At 41.8% G+C, this 16,584-nt stretch overlaps 2 protein-coding genes across 4 annotated transcripts in view; one reads left to right on the forward strand and one right to left on the reverse strand.

Moving 5' to 3' along the window:
- Positions 1-13,696, forward strand: part of ARMC10 (armadillo repeat containing 10) — a 105,807-nt gene extending 92,111 nt beyond the window's left edge. Inside the window, exon 7 of the mRNA XM_019958633.2 lies at positions 13,457-13,696. Coding sequence (XP_019814192.2) covers positions 13,457-13,681 — 225 coding nt within the window. The 3' untranslated portion in view covers positions 13,682-13,696. The remainder of the gene's footprint in view (positions 1-13,456) is intronic.
- The window catches only part of NAPEPLD (N-acyl phosphatidylethanolamine phospholipase D), a 92,400-nt gene that overhangs the window by 33,958 nt on the left and 41,858 nt on the right, over positions 1-16,584 (reverse strand). The window lies entirely within an intron of this gene.

Here is a 16,584-nt window from a genome sequence, read left to right on the forward strand (position 1 = left end):
CAAGCCCGCATCTCCTGCATTAGCAGGCAAATTCTTTACTGCTAAGTCAACAGGGAAACCCAAATTTGGGCTTCAGTTCAGTTGCTCAGTCGTGTCCGACTCTTTGAGACCCCATGAATCGCAGCACACCAGGCCTCCGTGTCCATCACCAACTCCCGGAGTTCACCCAAACTCATGTGCATCAAGTCAGTGATGCCATGCAGCCATCTCATCCTCTGTCATCCCCTTCTCCTCCTGCCCACAATCCCTACCCAGCATCAGGGTCTTTTCCAATGAGTCAACTCTTCGCATGAGGTGGGCAAAGTACTGGAGTTTCAGCCTCAGCACCAGTCCTTCCAATGAATACCCAGGACTGATGATCTCCTTTAGGATGGACTGGTTGGATCTCCTTGCAGTCCTAGGGACTCTCAAGAGTCTTCTCCAACACCACAGTTCAAAAGCATCAATTCTTCGGTGCTCAGCTTTCTTCACAGTCCAACTCTCACATCCATACATGACTACTGGAAAAACCATAGCCTGACTAGACAGAACTTTGTTGGCAAAGTAATGTCTCTGCTTTTCAATATGCTATCTAGGTTGGTCATAACTTTCCTTCCAAGGAGTAAGCGTCTTTTAATTTCATGCGTGCAGTCACCATCTGCAGTGATTTTGGAGCCCCCCAAAATAAAGTCTGACACTGTTTCCACTCAACTGCTAAATAAAGATAATACCTAACTACATCCTTAAAGGACTGTAATGAAGAGCTACGACATCATAGGTTAGTATTTCTCCTGTGTCAAGTCATTTCAGTCATGTCTAATTCTTTGTGACCCTATGGACTGTAGCCCACCAGGTTCCTCTGTCTGTGGGATTCTCCAGGCAAGAATACTGGAGTGGGTTGCCATTTCTTCCTCCAGGGGGTCTTCCTGATCCAGGGATCGAACCTGTGTCTCTAACATCTCCTGCACTGGTAGGCGAGTTCTTTACCACTAGCACCACCTTTCTCACTGCTACACGAATACAAAGAGTATTACTATTATTTGTGATCAGAGGAGCAAATAGAGTAAATATGACAAATAGAACCTTAAGATCCAACTGAGCTGTTTTTTTTTTTTTTTTTCAGGTAAAGGATAACATCCTAAAATTTCAGATTTTAAAATTCAGATTGCTGAAATTTTTCTTTCATTAAAAATTTTATGTAAGAAAAAGTAATAAAAAGTTTAAGTGTCCTTATTCTTTATATACATCAGTTATCCTCTGTGTTAAAAAAAAAAAGAAACTTTAAATCTGTCTTATAAAGTGCTCATCTGATTATAGTCAGAAAAATTACTTTGACAAATGATAAAGTTAATACACACACATACACATATATATACACATATATGTGTGTATACACACACACACACACACACACACGGCTTCCCAGGTGGCACTAGTGGTAAAGAATCCACCTGCCAATGCAGAGACATAAATGTGGGTTCGATCCCTGGGTGGGGAAGATCCCCTGGAAGAGGGCATGGCCACCCACTCCGGTATTCTTGCTTGGAGCATCTCGTGTACAGAGGAGCCTGGTGGGCTACAGTCCATAGGGTCACAAAGCGTCGGACACGACTGAAGTGACTCAACACACAACACACTGTATCAGGACCACCCCGCCACCCAGTAGCCTGGCCCACATCACAAACCTGAACCCAAGTCAGCCTTCACTTAGGGGAAATACCTGTCAAGGAGTCCAAACATAAACCATGCACAACCCTCCAATTTAGCTTAACTAGCTTATGACATTACCCTAGAAAATGGACCTGCTGGCTTTATAAGGAAATGACCAGTCTCTTGGCCAATTGAATCCTGTTTCCAGGCTGCCTCTTCTAAGGAGTTCTTCCGTAGAACTCCCTTTTGCCCAAAATCCCCAGGGAGGAGCACTCCACTGTTTATGAGGCCCTGTACTCCCCCAATCCATGGGCTGTTTTCCCTTGAAAAAAGGGTTGCAAACTGGTTACTACATTGTTTTGTTTTTGTCATTTGACACAAATAATTCCCAAAGAAACACTAACTTACCAAGAGCACACAGAGCTGAATAAATGGTTAAACCACATAAAATTAAAAAAAAAAAATCAGAATAGGCAGTTTTGAGAAGGATGAAAGTAAAATACAATCAGACTCTGCAGGATACAAATTAGAAAACATGTTTTCTTTTTAAAAAGCAATCAAGAACAACTAATGTCCTTGATCATAGAATGCCAAAGGCTTTGAAAAATTCTTTGCTATTGGACAAAATTCAGTATGTTGAGCTAGAAATCATTTCACAGGCTATTTATAGGTTTTAAGTCACCAAGATAAACTCTGTAGATGCTTCCTCTATGATAAAATTTTTCCTATATGTTAAAAAGAGACCAAAGCTTTGATTAGGATTAGAAAACAAAACAAAACAAAAAAAGATAAAGAGCCAACTTAAGACCAAAGCCCATTCAAAAATACAACTTCCAGTATTACAAGAGGAATCCTTGGGATTAGCAAATTAAAATGGCATGTTACAGCAAATTGAGAAGACACGCATAAAATAAGTTTAATGAAATGATATGGTCATCACCTCCTTAATATCTTGAAAATAATACCAAACCAAAAGTGCAGATTCCTTTCTGGTATAATCAATAATACAGAGAATTATTTAATTGAAAAGGTTGGGAAGGATGAGAAGGAAAAAGTCTAAATTGATGCCTGCATGACTTCAAAATGTATCACATTTTGACCTCTAAATATGTAAAGAGGATCTTAAATGTTCATTTACTATTCCTTAATCCTAGGTTTCAACAAAAATACACTTGTCAAAATGTGGTCTCGGGCTTCCCTGGTGGCTCAGTGGTAAAGAATATGCCTGCCAATGCAGGAGACATGGGTTTGATCCCAGGTTCGAGAAGATCCCACGTGCTTTGGAGCAACTAAGCCCCACACACCACAACTACTGACCTGGCTTCAGAGCCTGGGAGCCAGAACTACTGAAGCCCACACGCCCCAGGGCCTGTGCCGACAACAAGAAGCCTGAGCACCACAGCTAGAGTAGCCCGCGCTTGCCCCAACTAGAGAAAAGCCCTCACAGCAACGAAGACCCAACACTACCAAAAACAACCAAGGTTATTAAAAAGAAAAATATGGCCTCTCCTTCTCCTGCTCATAATCAATGCTGGAAAAAGAAAAACTGCCTGTGTGTGTTTTTATAAGAAGATAATTGCTTTACAATATTGTGCTGGTTTCTGCCACACAGCAATATCAATCGGCCAAAGGTATACAGACATATGCCCCTTCCCTCTTGAACCTGCCTCCCATCTCCCACGCCATCCCACCCCTCTAGGTTGTCACAGAGATCTGGGTTAAAAGCTGCCTGTTCTTAAAGCATAACTCATAAGGAAAGGCAGAGAAGGCAATGGCACCCCACTCCAGTACTTTTGCCTAGAAAGTCCCATGGACGGAGGAGCCTGGTAGGCTGCAGTCCATGGGGTCGCTAGAGTCGGACACGACTGAGCGACTTCACTTTCACTTTTCACTTTCATGCATTGGAGAAGGAAATGGCAACCCACTCCAGTGTTCTTGCCTGGAGAATCCCAGGGATGGGAAGCCTGGTTGGCTGCCATCTATGGGGTCGCACAGAGTCAGACACGACTAAAGCGATGCAGCAGCAGCAGCAGCATAAGGAAAGGAACCGAGAAATGTGTCTTCATAGCTCCTGGACAGATACGAAACATAAAGAGGGGGAAAATGCACTCTTTTAAAAAAGTTCTGACCTCAGTTCTGGTTCCAAATTTGTCCTACTGAATTCTGCAACCTTTAAAAAGTTACTTACTATCAAGGCTCACTTTCTTCATCTATAAAATGAGAGGACTGGACCATACCTGCACAAAGCCAACCCTTTTCTAACAGTCTTTGCACCAAACAGCCCATTTATGCCACTCTGGAGCTGCTGAGTCTGAAGTGGCCAAGAGCCCTGGGCTGCCCCTCTCCAGGGCCCCAGCCTCCTAGGAAACTTCCAGCTCAAGTAGCTCAGATCTGGCCACTTTCCCTAGGCCAAGTTAGCAAGAGATTTGGGAATCTCCCTGCAATGCAGCAAACCTGGGTTCGATCCCTGCGTCAGGAAGATCCCCTGGAGAAGGGAAAGGTGACCCATTCCAGTATTCTTGCCTAGAGAATTCCATGAACAGAGGGGCCTGGTGGGCTACAGTACGTGGGGTTGCAAAGAGTCTGACACGACTGAGCGACTAGCACTTTCACTTTCAAGTGAAGTATTTTTCGCCTGAGAACAGCGGAGTCAGCCACAGGGACAAGCTCTAGTTTCACAGGTTGATGGGGCAGACCAGGAGTCATTCAGAGCAGGAAGTACGTCAGAAGGCATTTCATGACAAATCTGATACATCAAACAACCCTTAAGACTTTCAACCTTAAAATAAGATTTGAGATATCATTTGTAAGGGCCTCTAGTTAAAGCGTTTTTAAAGTCATATTTAACAAGCACAGTTTGTCTACTGTATCTAAATTCTAACTCTCTAGGTACAGTGGGTAATACAAGCCCCTAACTTCCAAGCATTCAAAATCCTTCAGGGACAAAAAAAATAACAAAACCCATAAGCAACCATACCATATTTACAGAAAGTGTCAGCTCTGAATAATGAAAAGTCATCTTTAGAATAAGGCACTTCCAAAACAATGGGCCCTACATCTTGAAATGGCAAGAAACACTTTTCCTTACGTGCCAAGTATTAATAGTTCACACTGACTAAGTCCTTTGATTACCAGGGTCAGGAAGACTGAAAAGGCTCTTAAGCTCCTAAATGCAGACAAGTTAAAGGGCCCTCATGTTGACAGAGGGTGACGGGAAGCAGGCAAGTCACTAGAAGGGTTATGTGATTCACTGAACACGGCAGAAGGGCAGACATCATTTTGTCTCTTGCGGATCCTTTGTGAGAAAAAGGTAAATGACAAAAACCAAACCAACAGTGGGGGCTTTTACAAGGAAGCAAGGCCCAGGGCAGTACTGGGGTCAGACCCTGGTCAGCCAACCTCCTGTCAGTACAACAGGCTCAGAGTAAAGGCCTTCAGACAGCCCTAAAAGAACCTTGAGGCTCAAAAGTATTTTGAGATCCCTGAGTTAATTCAATATTTAAGAATACTAGGATGTAGTAAATTATACAAGCATTATAAAAAAAAAGAACATAATGTACATTTTAAATCATTTATCAGGAAAAACCACATTATCAGGAAAAGATGCACAGGAGATGTAAAACATTTTAAAAATAAATACTTCTCAACTTGGCACCCCTGTCATGTTTTCTAAGCCTAGTTTCCCTGTTTGATGCCTATTCATTGGATTATTGGACGAAAGGTACATAATCCTTCAGCCCTGTGTCTGGCACATAGTAAGTCCTCAATAACTAAGCCACTGTTTTACTACATGCTAAACACTATTTTAGTAATAAGGGTTAGTGGAGAAAATTCCACTTTGAATTCCATTTTGACATTTCTGCACTAATAAGATGGGGGCTGAAGGCAGTGGCGTGAACAAACATGAAAGGAATAAAGTCTGGATGTTTCTGTTCTTCTGTTTGAGGAAGATACAAGATTCTGGTCTTCCTAGAATTCACACAACTCAAAAAAAAGGAAACCACGATTCCCCACAGAACTCTTATGTAATCCCACAGCTCCATGCGGCCCCACCTACTCCTCCAGATTCACCAGGAGGCTCTCACAAACCTTGGCAGTGTTTGGTTCTGAAAATAACAATCTCGGCCCCCTTCAACTCCCCTTATTGTCCCTAGAGAACAAAAATAAGCAAGCTCACAATATTAATAGCAGCCACATCCACAACTTGCACTCTCCCCAGAGCTTGAGCCCCAGTTACTGAGGTTCTCCAGCTCAAAAAAAATCTTTCACAATAGGAACAGGCAAAACAGGCAAGCAAGGCCAGCTGTAGTTAAGTGTCCCCCAAACATTCACCGTCTCACATGTCCTATCCAGGTACTAAATCTCTGAGCTCTCCCACATTCCCCTTCTGACGGTCAAGACAGGTTATCAAGGAGGGCTCTGCTTGTATGACTGACGACTGATAGAGAGCACAGTGGGACTCCTCCCTAGAGTATTTCCAAGCCAGCCGGGTACAAATCCTCAAACTTGGGGTTCTCAGTGCTGGATGCACATCAGAATTACCTGTGGAGCTTTTTAAACTACACTGGAGGCTCCTGAATCAAAATGCCAGGCAGGTGTTCCCCAGGCAATTTTTAAAAGCTCTAGGGGTGATTCTGACATGTAGGCAGGGTTGAGAACCACTATTCAATCAGCAATTTGTGCAAAGCTAGCTCGGGCATTTACATTCTCCAGCTCAAAGAAAACACTTTGGCACCCTTGAATTTATGCTAGCTTACCAGTTGCCAACAACAAAGCCTATTCTTCCTCCAAAGTCTTGCACTCCAAGTTAGCAAGGTGGCCTAACCTCAAGATGGCTACACAGTACTAGGACCGGGAAGACTGCACTGCCAGGGACAGGGGCTGACAGGTCACAGACTCGTGCTCAACCGGCTGAGTCACAAATTCAACTCTGTGAACCCAAGAAGCCAAACAAACAAACAAAATGCAAAACACACTTAGTGATAACGAACATGGTCTATAATAACCCACAGTAGCCTATGCATGATGAATGCTCAATGTATTTATTGAATGAATTAATGAATAGGAGCTTAAATCATAATTACTCTTCAGTGGGATAGACTTAAATTTTTCTCAGAGAATCTGGTGGAAATCAAACTACAGGAGAAGCAAAAGTAACCAAAGAATGATGAAACAAAATTCAACAAGGGGCATTCCCATTAAGACTACTAACTATGGAGATAAAAATTGAAAAATCTTTATCAAGGAATGCTGAAGTAGCTGAATTCTGCGGTGGTAAAGTGGTGACAAGGAGGTAGAGACCAGAAGATGCCACCATAAAATCCAGTCCCCATTTTCTCTTCAGTAACAGAATGCCAGTTATACTTAGGGTAGCTATGCCCCAGCTGAGAAGAAGAACTAAAGAGCCTCTTGATTAAAGTGAAAGAGGAGAGTGAAAAAGTTGGCTTAAAACTCAACATTCAAAAAGTGAAGATCATGGCATCCGGTCCCATCACTTCATGGCAAATAGACAGGGAAACAATGGAAACAGTGACAAACTATTTTTGGGGGCTCCAAAATTACTGCAGATGGTGACTGCAGCCATGAAATTAAAAGACACTTGTTCCTTGAAGAAAAGCTATGACCAACCTAGACAGCATATTAAAAAGCAGAGACATTACTTTGTCAACAAAAGTCCATCTAGTCAAAGCTATGGTTTTTCCAGTAGTCATGTATGGATGTGAGAGTTGGACTATAAAGAAAGCTGAGCACCAAGAACTGATGCTTTTGAACTGTGGTGTTGGAGAAGACTCTTGAGAGTCCCTTGGACAGCAAGGAGATCCAACCAGTCAATCCTAAAGGAAATCAGTCCTGAATATTCATTGGAAGGACTGATGCTGAAGCTCCAATACTCTGGCCACCTGACGCGAAGAACTGACTCACTGGAAAAGACCCTGATGCTGGAAAAGATTGAAGGCAGGAGGAGAAGGGGACGACAAAGGATGAGATGGTTGGATAGCATCACCAAGTCGATGAACATGAGTTTGAGCAAGCTCCAGGAGTTGGTGATGTGTAGTGGGAATTCCTAATAATGTCTTTCACAGCCATGAGAAATTCCACAGAAATTGCACCTAGAAAAACAGTATATATTAAGAAATTATGTTAATGATTACCTTTCATGTTTTTCTTAAGAATAATCTCCTTGTTACAAACCTCAAGGCCAGAACCAGAAGGGAGTATGACTGGGATCATAAAAGCATGGACCTTGGAACATCGGGTCGGTGCCAGGCATGAACTCTACCTACACACTTGCTAGTTGTTCCCGAGACTAGCCCAGAGGGAACGGCCTGAGGTAACACAAGGAGATCTGGACTATGGCAGTGCAGTACAGGACATTTAGGAGTACATGATTAACACAACGTGTGTCTTGAAAAAGGTAAGATCTGTCAATGTATGGCAAAACCACTACAATATTGTAAAGTAATGAGCCTCCAATTAAAATAAATTTATATTAAAAAAATAAAGTTCATATGAAAAGGGAACAAAAAAAGATAATATCTGAGAAAATCTTGTAGTCTGCAATTAGGAATAAATGTTGTACTCAGAGTAGACTCTGCACCTCAGTCCAGTGGAGACTGCAGGTCCCCTGACCCATTGCACCAGATTCCGTGTTCTGTCTTCATTCTCCTCGTTTGCTCCTGGCCCATCAGGGCAACGGTGATGGACAGGGAAGCCTGGCGTGCTGCAGCCCATGGGGTCGCAGAGTCGGACACAACTGAGCTGACTGATGCCCCAATTAATGACTACCTTTCCACACCTTCCAGCCACACTGATGACACTGTAGCGGATGTGACAGAAGCAAAGTCTCACAGGGTGCCTCCGGGAGTCTCCTTAAGGGAAAGGGAGGCATTCTTGAGTCTCCCTGCATCCTGCTGCCTCAAGCCATCTTGAGCCATGAGTATGATGCCAACTCACTGGGAATGGCACAGAGAGCCAGGACTTCAGACAGAGGCCAGGTACCAGCCTGGGCCTTGCAACTCTGGACCTCCCAAAACTAAGCCTGACTGACACAATGATCTTAACTTGGAAGTTTAGGGAAGATATAAAAACATGTAAGGTCATGTATCCAAAAACAGAGCCTTCCTAATCCAAACATGGGTCCACAGAGAGGCACAATGACTGCTCTAAGTATGTCATTTATTGAGCACTGTGTGTCAATTTATACACGTCCATTATCTAGTTTTATCCTCACATTCTCACCAAACAGATATTCTCTTCATATCACAGGTGACACACCAGCGGTTCACAGAATTTAATAGTTTGCATAAAGTCAAAAAGCTGGTAACAGTTGGACCTGGAAATCTAACCCAAGTTGATAAGACTCCATAATCCATGCTCTTTCCACAAATCATGTTGAATATGAAAGAAAAACCCAAAAACTTTGTCTTGAACAGACATCTAGGTTCTAAAGTTAGTAGCACACAGCCAACAGGATGGTCTCACAAACAAGGCTAGCCTTTCTTGCTTTCAACAATGTTTCTCAGACCCCAAAGTAAAAAGCACTTAGTACACAATAAATACCAATTCTCTTATAACTGCCCTTTTAATTTTACATGGAGATTTTAAATGATGTAACTATTTCATTTAACTGCTAAATTATTTTTGTTTAAAGTTACATGGAAAAGAATAAATTAATCCTATATTTCAGTCATATAAACAGAAAATATATATGAGGCCCTGAAGATATTTGCCTTGCCTTGAAAATATGTCTTTGAGTTCATCTAGTATGTAACTCGGAGAAGGCAATGGCACCCCACTCCAGTACTCTTGCCTGAGAAATCCCATGGACGGAGGAGCCTGGTAGTGTGCAGTCCATGGGGTCGCTAGAGTCGGACACGACTGAGCGACTTCACTTTCACTTTTCACTTTCATGCATTGGAGAAGGAAATGGCAACCCACTCCAGTGGTCTTGCCTGGAGAATCCCAGGGACGGGGGAGCCTGGTGAGCTGCCGTCTATCGGGTCGCACAGAGTTGGACACGATTGAAGCGACTTAGCAGCAGCAGCAGTATACAACTACTTGGCATTTTATCCTTCCAATTTGAAGAATTTTTAATTAAATCCCAAGAAGAGACACTTTCAGGTAAGAGGATCAATACCCCAGGGCTTTCCCAGTTTTAGCACTGGAAGTCCTATATCCTGGGAACTCCATCAGTCCTGGGATAATCTGAAGACTGATCACTCTGTGGCCTCAGGGTACCATATACATGCATAGTTATGTCTTCAATAAAATGTATTAGAACGTAGACAGTTTATATGAAATTGGAGATGAGCATTATTAAAAAGGGTAATTTCCTGGTGGCTCAGCAGTAAAGAGTATGCCTGCAGTGCAGGAGACGTGGGCTCGATCCCTCTGTCAGGAAGATTCTTTGGAGAAGGAAATGGCAACCCACGCCAGTATTTCTTGCCTGGGGAATCCCATGGACAGAGGGGCTTGGAGGGCTACACTCTACGGGGTCATAAAGAGTCAGACACGACTGAGTGACTAAATCACCACCATTATTATAAAGTATGATTGTAAGATATTTGGGCAGCTAAGCAAAAAAGAAATTACAAAGCTCAATATAATCATGCTTAACCAAGAAAACGTTGCTGAGAACATCACAAGTGTATGTCAAATTCTTCACTGTGGTGATATTCAACAAGTTCACCAGGATTACCATTCACCCAGTCCAAAAATGGGCTCTGCCAGCCACACATACATTTATATATAACAGACATTTCATATATATGTATAAAACTGAGACACTATATGAAGAAACAATGAAAAAGGAATCAAAATTCAAACAACAGTTTTAAAGTACAAATGGTTCCCGACTTGTGTGTGTGCCGTGTCCTCAGCCGTGCCTGACTCTTAGTAACCCCATGGACTGCAGCCCACCAGGCTCCTCTGTCCATGGATTTCCCAGGCAAGAATACTGGAGTGGGTTGCCATGCCCTCATCGAGAGGATCTTTCCAACCCAGAGATCAAACCCACATCTCCTGTTTCTCCTACATTACAGGTCGATTCTTTACCCACTGAGCCATCAGGGAAGCCCAACCTACAATGATCCAACTTATGATTTTATGATGCATTTAGTAGAAATCCTACTTCGAATGGTGAATTTTGATCTTTTCCTGGGCTGGTAATACGTGGACCAAAAGATCCTCTTGCCTTGATAGGCAGCAGCAAGCCACAGTTCCCAAAGGAGAATGGGTCGCTGGCTAGCAATTACCATGGTAAATGACCCATATCTTTACAACCATTCTATTTTTCACTTTCACTAGTATTCAATAAATTATAAAAGATATACAACACTTTATTATAGAATAAGCTTTGTGGCAGATGACTTTGTCTAACTGTGGGCTAACGTAAGTACTCGAAAGTCATTCAGTCATGTCCAACTCTGTGACCCAATAGAATGTAGCCCATCAGGCTCCTCTGTCCATGGAATTCTTCACGCAAGGATATTGGAGTGGGTTGACATTCCCTTCTCCAGAGGATCTTCCTGACCCAGGGATCAAACCCACACTGCCTGCATTGCAGGCAAATGCTTTACCATCTGAGTCACCAGGGAAGCCCAATGTTAAGTGTTCAGAGCACGCTTAAAGACAGCTAAGCTTAGCTATCATGTTTGACAGGCATAGTAAATGGATTTTCAAATGATGGTATTTTCAACTTACGTTTATGAGAATGTGACCCCATCATGGAGCCTGATGGGCTACAGTCCATGGAGTCACAAGAGTCAGACACAACTTAGTGACTACACCACCACCAACAACCCCATCATAAGTCAGGGAGGGCTGTACCCTCATCTCTGTGAGATGGTGGTAAAGTTTAATTTTGATGTTTCAGTTCCATGGTATCATAAGAGGCTTAAAACTTTCTGGGGTAGAAACAGGAAATCTGTAAGTTAAAAGAGGTTGGGCCCAGCCATATACTTAGGTCCTTTGTAACTTGATCACCCCATGACCCAAGTCATCCCTTTGTGACCTCTTTCTTTTACAGGAGAAACAAACTGGGCCAGAGAGTTACATGGCACTGCAAGGGTCCAGGGTTGTAAAAGTGGTTGGACTCAGCCATATACTTAGGTCCTTTGTAACTTGAGCATTCCATGACCCAAGTCATTCCTTTGTGACCTCTTTATTTTACAGGAGAAACAAGTTAGGCCAGAGAGTTACATAGCACTCCAAGGGTCCAGGGTTGGCTGGTGAAAGAGGCTGGACAGCTTATTAGCCATATTCTCATCAGAATTATGCTCAGAAACACTTAGAACCAACATAGCTTGTGGTCAGCATGGGGAGATAAGTAACACATTTTGCTTCACCTCATGGGAGATATTTCACATAGTTTAACTCATAAACAGATAAACTTGCTTCAAGTTTTAAATAGAACTCTGAGCTCAGAAACTCTTTGTTATTAGTTACTTCAGCCATACAACAGCACAATATACACAGCAGTACTTTTCATGAACTCTCTAAACAAGCCTAAAGAATGAACAAAGTAATTTGAAAACAAACACCTTTGTAATCTGAAGGATCTTCAAAACACAGAAAACAATTTTCAAAACTAATTACTGCTGTTGTCTAGTATTTCCAGCATCAGCGTCTTTTTTAAGCAAAACAAGCATCTCCCCATTATAAGCGGTGCCGGAAAAATGAGAAATCTTGGTGTGTATTCTGACAATTTCATTCTTATAGCTGAGAGACATTACAAATGAGCACAGGCATATATTGTTCAAACAGTATGCCACTGTCTCTTAATCTGGGAAGGCCCCCAAACTAAATAAATAGGAAAATCTGCTGCCTCAGAGGGGAAAGATGAATTGTTCCAGGTAGCAGGCTTGTACTGAGTTGATTTTCAGTCACTTTTGAATTTATGCTGATCCATCTAGATGCCTGCCCTGTGCCCCAATAGCCAACGGTACTACCATTTTAAGGGTACAACTTATGGCTGTGATGCTGACCAAAGCTTGCTGATCCAAACCACTCTTACCTTGGCTTCAACTGGTACCCCTTTCTAATAAGCAGCAGCAGCGTATACACATACTGAGCCTAAGGCCAGGGCTACTAGGCTAAGGAACCTCGGGTAAATCACTCAAATCTCCCAGGTTCTCGGTTTCCTGTTCCCCTCATCTGTGGAAGGGCATTAATAATCTCATGTAAGTCTCTAAAACCAAACTAAATGTAAACATATTTAAAAAAAATACTTGAAAGAGTTTTTGTAAATTATGAAGTTATAATACTGAAGAGGAAAAGTTAAAATTTTAGGTAACCTCCTGCTCCTTCTGCCTCTATAACACAGCTTGCTCCTTGCAAAGTCTGGATCACGTAGGTCACGCAGTCTCAGAAAGTGGGGACTTAACAATACTAGGAACTGGAGCTTATCTCACTCACCCCTGTCCTGCTCTTTGCAACTGCCCAGCCCCTGCAAACCTGTTTATTCATGCCTGTCCGTGTATAGGTCAGGCATCCCCTCTCCATCTTGACTGCTGGTCCCACGCGAGCACAAAACCCTAGTTTAAACCAGCCTGTTAGCAGCTAGTAACCCCTTTGTTCAGGGCTCAGAGCTTGTAAGTTAACTCCTCTGGGCCCATCAGCGTAATAAACCTGAGTTCTCCAACTCTCTAAGTGTGGTGCTTGGTTTCTTGATTAGTGGTTTCAGCAACATTTCTGGAGGCCCCAGCAAGATTCCAACCATGCCAACCCCTTGAGCCGCCAGACTGGTGGCTTGGCTGGGCTGGAGCGAAGGAACCCCAAGACGAATGAGGAGGCATGCCGCCTGATGGTATTCCGGGTTCTCTTTCAGACTGGTGTCCCGACTCTCCAGATGGCCGAGCCCCAAATGGACTCACTGGAGGGACGGACCAACTCACCAGGAATGGCCACAGAATCAGGTATGGTCCTGGGGCCAGTCCCCAGTCAGTTCCTACCCCAACGGGTAGAAGAAGAGACTGATCACCTCCTTGGAGCTCCCAGGAAGGAGACATCAGATAGGGAGAAATGGAGACTTGGGAGAATGGAGGCATTGTGACTGATAATCTCCTTGGAGCTCCCAGGAAGGAAGCAACAGTTAAGTAACCCTGGGGACTTGGGAGAAGGGAAGTATTGTGACTGATAATCTCCTTGGAGCTCCCAGGAAGGAAGCAACAGTTAAGGAAACCTGGGGACTTGGGAGAAGGGAAGTATTGTGATAGCTTCTGAATGATTTTGAGTGCGTGATTGCTGACTGAATGGAGTGAAAGAAATTTTTCTTTTTGGAAACTGCAAAACCAATTCTTTTTGCATTTGAAATTAAAAACAACTAGCTTGTTAAAAGGCTTCCCTAGGGAAAAGCTTAAAGTTAACCCTTTCCATGTCCTTGAAATACACAGCCAACTTTGCCTGAGACCTCAGCCTTTGGCAAATTAGAACTTCAAGCAAGGAAAAAAGGTAGTCAAAGAGGTATTTTAAATCTCAAACAGAAAACTATAAGATCTCTGACTGTCTGGATTTATCTATGTCTCAGTGTATGTCTTTTGTTTTTTTTTTTTCTGATATTGTTGAAGTTGTAAATGAGTTCTAATTTAATTGGCCTAAAGAAAAGTAAGCACTTACAAATCAAACAATTCTAAATACGAGAAAAATTAATCCAAATAAATTTCAGAGTCACATAAACTGGGTAATATTCAACATTAAATATCTAGTATTAATGTTTGCTAATCTAATAAGGAAGAAGTAAGATGTATGTTTTTAATAAAGAAGATATAAAAAAATTACATTTTATAAAGGGAAAAGAAAGTAGGTCTGACTTACAGGTGGCTGTTACAGAAAGTGGTTAAAAGGTATGTGAAAGGTGGACCCTGAAAAAATGTTTTGTGCATGGGTAGGATTAAGTTTAAAATAAATTTAATTAAATTTACCTAAATGAGTTTAAAGCAAGCTGGTGCAAAAACTTAAATTCGGCCTTTCTCTCTGTTAAGAGGACATACTCTCTTCAGATGTTGAACTGCTTTTAATTATAGATTTAAGTTTACCTCTTAATTGATCCATTCTATATTTACCTTTGAAATCTTTTGTTAACTTTGGCTAACTACTACTACTACTAAGTCGCTTCAGTCGTGTCCAACTCTGTGTGACAGTAAATAACTATTATTTCACAGTAACTTATATGATCCTACCTGACTGTTATAAATCCTTTTGACATTTATTGACAAAACTTCCTAAATAACTTGACTTTTAGCTAACTTTGGGATGCTTCAGAGGGCCCCTGAGACTTAAGCTACCTTGGTTGATTGGACACGTTAAATCACATGGGAAGTACTGTTAAAGGGATGATAAATCTTTTCAGGTTATACTGTATGGTTGATGTTACTAATACAGATATCCTAAAATTACATGAAATTCATATAGCTCTGATATGCCCTGATAAAATATGGTCAATTATAATTCTAGTTATCATCTTAAAGTGTTATGACCAGGCTTCTTTTGTCAATTGCAATAGAATCAGATTTTAAACATCCCTTTTATGGTTCTACTCTCATGCCTTTAGAAAAATACTGCTAGTTCTTCAAGATTTAGGGAAAAGACTTTCTAAAATTAAGCAGATAAACAAATTTTGTTATTAACAGTAAGCTGGTACCAGACTGGAATTTGGTCTTCTCTCTGTTTAGAGAACAAAGTTTTCTTAGAATGCAGCTTTTGATAACAGATTATTAATTTCTTTGCCTTTAAGTGATTTATATTTGTTTTTAAAATCTTTCTGTTACTTTGGTAAAGTAAATAAACATTAGTTAAGGTTATGGTACAGGGAGACAAAGCTCATTCTGCTTCAACAAAAATATATAAGCCCTCACAGTTAGATTTTTGCTATCCTGATGTCCTTAAAACATGGCAACAGTCTGCTCCTAAATCAGGAAATTAAAAATGGATAAACAACAGCTGAAAATCAAAGAGCCAGGGCTATGGGAAATCTTGGCTTTTCCTGGCTCCCTGACATTTTTATCTGATGGGTTAAAGCCTTCCCTGGCTACAGTGTTAATGTCCTCACAATGAGTTCTCCAAAAAAGAAAAAAATTATGTTTCACTGAATATTCTAGTTTTGTTAATTAAGGTCTGTGCTTACTAAGACTCACTTCTGAGATATTTCCTTGTTATTTGCTAAAAGGTTTAATTACATTATTAAAAAAGACACTCTAAGATTGTTTCTAAAGCTTATCTCAGTAACCAGTCTTTGGATAAAGGTCAGATGCTCCATGATGTACAACCAGGAGATTAACACTTGGCTATAATCATTTAACTGAGTCAGATGACCTGGGGTATACCAGAGTATACCCAGTGAAAGTTCCTGACTTAAATTCTTACTTGTAATCTTACTAATAACTGCTAGCTATATCATTTTCTGCTGGAGCAGCTGTGAAGAGACACCCCACGCCCAAAGTAAGAGAAACCCAAGTAAGACGGTAGGTGTTGCAAGAGGGTATCAGAGGGCAAACACACTGAAACCATACTCATAGAAAACTAGTCAATCTAATCACACTAGGACCACAGCCTTGTCTAACTCAATGAAACTAAGCCATGCCCGTGGGGCAACCCAGGACGGGCAGGTCATGGTAGAAGGATTTGGCAGAATGTGGTCCACTGGAGAAGGGAATGGCAAACCACTTCAGTATTCTTGCCTTGAGAACCTCATGAACAGTATGAAAAGGCAAAATGATAGGATACTGAAAGAGGAACTCCCCAGGTCGGTAGGTGCCCAATATGCTACTGGAGATCAGTGGAGAAATAACTCCAGAAAGAATGAAGGGATGGAGCCAAAGCAAAAACAATACCCAGCTGTGGATGTGACTGGTGTCAGAAGCAAGGTCCGATGCTGTAAAGAGCAATATTGCATAGGAACCTGGAATGTCAGGTCCATGAATCAAGGCAAATTGGAAGTGGTCAAACAGGAGATGGCAA

The sequence above is a fragment of the Bos indicus genome, chromosome 4, assembly GCF_029378745.1.
Source record: "Bos indicus isolate NIAB-ARS_2022 breed Sahiwal x Tharparkar chromosome 4, NIAB-ARS_B.indTharparkar_mat_pri_1.0, whole genome shotgun sequence".
Lineage (NCBI taxonomy): Eukaryota > Metazoa > Chordata > Mammalia > Artiodactyla > Bovidae > Bos > Bos indicus.